Genomic DNA, 4,622 nt, shown 5'->3' on the forward strand with positions numbered 1-4,622 from the left:
ATAAAAAATAACCTCCCAAGGACATTCATGACATGAGCTTGTGTGTAAGACTCTCTTTGACTAACAAATTGCTGAAACACTACTCACAGGAAGCCTAAAGCATAGATTTCTTTACTTCTTGTAGGAGAATTTAGAGTTGGACTCAGGATCATTTCAGCATTTGGCATCTCTAGTTTCTTAGATGCAGAAACCATTGGGTATTAAGAATTTATTTCAGTAATAGCAGTCCTTTCATTGGCCTGGAACTTGTTTATGGTATATTCTAATGCAAAGTGAAGACCTAGAGCTATTTTGAAGTATGTACTGTGGCTTGATAGGGAGACTGTCTTTTTGGTGTGGGTAACAAGGTGTTTGGTTTGGTTGAAGTCCTTTATAATGATCTAGTAGCTAAACTACAGACTTTTCTGTGCCGCTTACATAAAATATAATCCTCACTGTAGCACTTAGCTTATTTCCTTTAATCATTTTCAGTACTCTTAGTAAATTCTCTCAAATGATAAAATCCTGTCTTTTTTTCCCCTCCCTTTTCAGATCTTCAAAGCTGCTGCGGGCATTTTACGTGCCTTTCCTGTCTGATCAGTATACAGTGTATGCAAACTATTCCATCCTCAAACCCCGGAAAGCAAAGCAAATCAGGAAGAAAAGTGGAGGTTAGCAAAACACGCCTGCGGCCCTAAAGGACAACCATCCTGTTAACCAGAGATTCCACTGACAGGACTCCTCCATGTCGTCATCTCTTGTAACATTTCTAATAAAGGCCATCTGACACAAGTGCTGGAATCTGGGTGCTTTGGGCTAGTCAAAACCAATCACATTCACTTCTTGCCCACATCTCTGTTCTGCATGTAAACTTTCTGCAGCTAGGCTATTGAAGTAGAGCGCATCTTTTGAGCATAGAGCACTGCCAGCATCTCTAAAGTCCCGGTAGATATAATTCTCCACATCTCACTGTTTTTCTGCTGTTCAATCATTTACTAGACAAGAGGAGAGCTGACCAACTCACAGGAAGAACTGAAAATCCCTGAACTGGTTGGCTGAGTTAAGCTGTTCTCTACACTCTGGCTTGGCATCAAGAACTAGCAAGCCTCCCTTAGGCCATATGGACTTCTCCACCAAAGCTGTTTGGCAGCTCCTAGCAGACCTTCCTGTTCAAATCCTAGTTCTGAAAATGAGCACAGCCTAGTCACCAACCTCCCTGTCCTTTTCATGTCTAGCAAGACAGCTTCTTTAAAGTACTTTACAGGACTAGGGCCCTGTCCTACAGATATCTCAGGCAAAAGGTAACTATTTGAGGAACTGTGACATAATTTCACTGCATAAGATGCCTTTTATCTTCATTTTATTTCCTTTACAACAAATTGTAACTATATAGTTTGTTGTTGTTGTTGATGTTTTAGCATGCTGTTCCTTGAATTCAAGACTTCTCTGTATAAAGGTATCAACAGATCGGACTATAATTATATAAGACATATAAGGAGAATATTAATTCTATCAGTTGGTAGATTTGGATGACATCACATTTTTAAGTAATATATTCTGAAGAAATTGAGAATTTCCCTTTTTTAAACAACCCTAGTGAAAAAGACCAGTGTATATTTATAGCACCCATTTTTGAGTCTGTATATTACAAAGCACATTCTGCATGGGGCACTTCTCATCAAATAGGCAATTATAAAGACCTAATTAAAATGTAATAAGTACTATTACTTTACCTTTACATACAGTATTTCATAGTTTACAAAGCATATTCATGTAATCTCATTTGATCCTCAGTCACAATGTGAGGTAGACAAAACAAGTGGTTTTATCTTCATTTTACAGATGAAGAAACTGAGACTATAGAGGTAAAGTGACTTGCCCAAGGTCACATAGCCAGTAAGGAATAGCACTAGAACTAGAACTAGAACTAGGTTGCGTAACTTCTCACTAGTGCTCTTCTGTATTTCCTCACATGACTATGAAAACATTACTTGAAAGAATGATGAGGTCAGCCAGAGACCTGATTGACAATGTAACTTTCTATTTTCAGGAAGAATTTTATCTGCATTTCCTTGAGTTCTTTGGGACCTCTGGTCTGTTGGTTAGGCCATCACAGCAGTGCTCTTTGGTACAGCTTGGCTGGTGGCAGGAAAGTGGTGCTCATGTTTGAAAGTCATGCTTCTTTGTGGCCCCACAGGATCCAACATCAGTTCCACTTCTGTAGTCAATCTGAGGTCACTTTATAAGTGCCTTATTTCCCTAAGGGTAATTGTGTCTAGTATCTGCAAGTAGGTCGAAGATTCAGAATTTTTCAGAGTTTCCATATTTTATTTTTCAAATAGAAGGGCTTTTTAATAGGAAATGATCCCAAGAGAGGAGAAAATAAATGATTAGGGAAGAAATAGCTAGTCGCCATATAAAAAAGTCTCCTTTTTGGGATCCCTCTAAAGGAATATCTGGGTTGAGACTGAAGCACTGGAGATGTAATAGGTCTAGACAGTGCAGAATGATAACGGGAATGAAGGTAAACTAAGATCCTACTTGCTGCTTTAAAGATTTCTGACATTTAATTCTCAGTACTTGATTACTGTCTTCCAGATATTGGCACATTTCATCTGACTACAGGATAGAGAATTTTCAGTGAAATATCTTGTCATACCTGCATTAATAGTGTACAGTCCTTTACTGTGGTTAAAACCCTGTACTTTTTGCAGAGGTAAATAAGAGAGAGTTCAGTAATGGAGGTCCATGATGAGTGGCTTTTTTTCTAATCAGAGTGAGACAGTGCTGTTCTGTTTTATCATCTTGCATGTTAAAAAAGCCTTCTGAGCAAGAACTTACTATAATATAGCACAAAAAGTTATTGATCCAGGGATTCCTTGGGAATATCAGTTCTATCCCTTTTAAAACTTGGTTTTGGTTTTGTCTGTTCTATGTATTATCTTTAGTCAGAGCACAGTCAGTTGCACCATGCCAAATGTTATAGGTAAGGGATAGAAAAATGAATGGTTTTTTGTTATAAAGGTGTTTTTTGTGGGATATTATACAATGTATTTAAAAATCTCCATCTCAGCAATCCAGGGAGGTTAGTTTTGCCTAGGAAAAAGATTTTCAAAACATCTGGTCAGTGTAGCATTTCTCCTCCAGAGAATCAGTGATCATCAAGGCTGACTGCTCACTGTGAGGATAAAGTATCCGAGGTATTTATTTCTCCATAGGTTGTTGAGTATCAAGGAATGAAGGACTACAGATCGTTCGTAATAACCTTCAATTATGGAGCTGAGTGAAGGAGTGAGTGTACTTTGGAATACCAGGGCTCTCTCATCTCCAGATCTTAAGCACACTTAACCCCAGACACCAAATCCCATTACTAAACCAGACTGTCTAGTGAACATCTATTATCAAAGTTTACCTGTCACCTGGTAGGTGTCATCTGATAAGAAAGAAGACTGGTCATTTTAATCTCTTGGGATAATCACAGAGAATTGAAGCCCATAGTCTTTATCACCGAATTCGAGTTTAGAAACGCTGTTTTAAAGTTGTTCTTGATCTCACCCATGTATTTGGGTCATTTTTCCTAGCTTGGAATTTTGGGCAAGAACCTCGAATACTCCATGTGATTCTGCAGCATTAGATCCGGAGTGACCGTACAGGCAGAGCACCCATGGCAATCTTTTCTTGTCTTTTACATTTCATGGAATTTTTTGAAATAACTCACTGTGATTGTGCCGTCTTCTGGCCCAGTCAGGCAGCTCTGCTTTTAATTTGGTTAATTTTATTTTCTCTGAAGAGACAAAAGAGGCACAGTTTAATCTTTGCCTCCACAGGCATATTAAAGCTCATGTGTTAATTCATTCTTACTCTCCTACATTAAATTAAATGCCTTGGGTAAATGGATAAATGGACATGTGCTCAGCTTTAATTGTTTTTGCAAGGGAAGATCAGACATCTGTATGGCATTGTTAGATTTCAGAGGCTCTCTGTTTCAGTAAATCTACATGAATCTTACCTTCAAATTTTCCAATATGTATAACCATGTGATTCATGCTGCAAATGAAATCAGGAAGCAGTACAGTGCTGAAGCAAGGCTATTATTGTCCAATTCATTTGTCTTCCTGATCCTCGTGCTTTGTTTCACGTGTCCAGTGTTTACATTGCATACTTGTATTTTCTGTGAAAGAAAAAAGTTAAATAAATCTTGGCAATTTGATTTCTCTTTTCTTAAGGTGATATTTTCTTTTGCTTTTAGCTTTTAAATCTTTCGTGGAGATTAGAAACTGAAGGATCTCAACTCCTTCCATCTATGCCATTCCCACCATTTAGTATATCGACCTACCTTCTTTCTATAGGCCTGGTACCTCAAACTATTTATTCTCACAAATCTAGGAAGAAGCCTTCCTAGGGAACCCAGTGCGGGTTAATTTTATTTTATGGAAAAACCAAGTATAGTAAGAATTACTTAGTGTGTCAGTGTTGTACCTAAAAGATGGTTTCTGGGTTCATCTTAGGGTTTTGGATTAAGAATCTCCATCATGTGAGCATCTTAATATTCATAGAAATGTAGATCTAGTAATATCTAACATTTAGGTAATTTCCCCCTTTGTCAGGAGTTTTTAGGAGCTATAAAGCTTTTGTAAATGAAT

General features: G+C 37.8%; 1 protein-coding gene across 1 annotated transcript in view; it reads left to right on the forward strand.

Annotated features, from left to right (window-relative positions):
- ALG9 (ALG9, alpha-1,2-mannosyltransferase) overlaps positions 1-4,189 on the forward strand; it is an 84,954-nt gene extending 80,765 nt beyond the window's left edge. Inside the window, exon 15 of the mRNA XM_011365412.2 lies at positions 532-4,189. Coding sequence (XP_011363714.2) covers positions 532-655 — 124 coding nt within the window. The 3' untranslated portion in view covers positions 656-4,189. The remainder of the gene's footprint in view (positions 1-531) is intronic.
- Positions 4,190-4,622: the final 433 nt, after the last annotated feature.

This window comes from Pteropus vampyrus, unplaced genomic scaffold, assembly GCF_000151845.1.
Source record: "Pteropus vampyrus isolate Shadow unplaced genomic scaffold, Pvam_2.0 Scaffold110, whole genome shotgun sequence".
In the NCBI taxonomy this organism is placed as follows: Eukaryota; Metazoa; Chordata; class Mammalia; order Chiroptera; family Pteropodidae; genus Pteropus; species Pteropus vampyrus.